The 1,351-nt window shown below is 40.3% G+C and overlaps 1 protein-coding gene across 1 annotated transcript in view; it reads left to right on the top strand.

Annotated features, from left to right (window-relative positions):
- The window catches only part of ankef1a (ankyrin repeat and EF-hand domain containing 1a), a gene marked incomplete at its 3' end in the record, with an annotated part of 36,387 nt that extends 35,433 nt beyond the window's left edge, over positions 1–954 (top strand). Inside the window, 1 exon segment of the mRNA XM_014023918.1 lies at positions 799–954. Coding sequence (XP_013879372.1) covers positions 799–954 — 156 coding nt within the window.
- Between the last annotated feature and the right edge of the window lie 397 nt (positions 955–1,351).

Below are 1,351 nucleotides of genomic sequence, written 5' to 3' on the forward strand. Positions count from 1 at the left end.
GAGATAGTTTGCATTTTAGCTTTAAAACAATAAAATTAAAAGAAAAGAACTACCTTACCCAGGATCAGAGCTATTTCCTCCCACAAATTTGTTGCTCGCTGAAAGTCTTTATATTCCTTCATTGACGCGTCAAAAAGTTTTCTAATCTCCTCCATGAGACGCTTTTCAAGATTTGACTCCATTTCGTCCACAAATGACACCGATTCTCAACTTTATCACCTTGGTGTCGCACCCAGAACAGTAGCTACATGCCATTGTGCGTACCGCGGACGTGGACGTAAAAAATTGATCTCTGCACAGACCAGTCCGCGGATGTCCGCTTCAAGTCCGCATTGAGTCCGCCTCGAGTCCGCKCTGACCTCCGCGGACCGAAGTGCGCCCGAGTATGTGGGGGCCTTAACAGGTTCCAGAGCTGCAGTGAACTGAAAGCATTTGGCAGCTTTTAAAGATGAACACTTAATTTTGAGGATAGCTGACACAAGGACTTGGAATCGACGCAGATCACTTGGCGAGCCAGGCCTAGACCATAAACCGCTACAGCCTCAGAATCAGTTCAGCTCAGCCCCTCCTGACAGCAACAGAGACATGTGTGAGCACTCCATCTCCAGGCAAGAAAAATATTCTCCAGTACTGCAACTGCTGTTACCTGGAATTTAACTTTAGTATTTATGACTGTTTATGTTTTGTATCTTAAATGCTTTTATTCTATTCATACTGTGAAACATTTTCGCCTTGCCTACACCTGATRCACTTTGCTTTGGACATGGTAATAAATGTGTACATTGTGTTTCCATGCAGGGTGTCCCTGCAGAAGATGGACTGCACACAGACACCCTGACTGCAACATCAGGGAAGACTCCCACACAGATGGACTCAAAGAGTGTTGTCCTCCAAAACACCAGGATTACTGCAGGGAAAGCTAACACTGTGGATATCAGCTTTGTGCCAAAAACGGTACTTTTATTCAGAGCTCTATAAAGTACTAAGTAAAAGTAAAATTACATGAACAGAAAATGACTTTGGCAAAAATAAACTTCACTGATGATAAAACTACTCAAGTAAAAGTCATAAAACTGTTCACAAAAATTGGGAAAGTAAACATAAAAGTACTTTTACACACTCTCTAAGAAATAAACTGTTGAATTTATTGAACCAAACATTTTCCACTAAGCCAGTTGAGTAAATTAAGCAATATGTGTAAATTATTTGCTCAGTTTACTCAACAAGGCTTAGTGGAGCCAGTTGATATGACTTTGTTAAAGGGATCCCCGATTAGTTGTAACATTAGACTTTATTTAATAAACATATATTTTAACTGTAAAGTAAAGACTGTAAAAATACTGTAGGATGT

This window comes from Austrofundulus limnaeus, unplaced genomic scaffold (genome assembly GCF_001266775.1).
Source record: "Austrofundulus limnaeus strain Quisiro unplaced genomic scaffold, Austrofundulus_limnaeus-1.0 Scaffold396, whole genome shotgun sequence".
In the NCBI taxonomy this organism is placed as follows: Eukaryota; Metazoa; Chordata; class Actinopteri; order Cyprinodontiformes; family Rivulidae; genus Austrofundulus; species Austrofundulus limnaeus.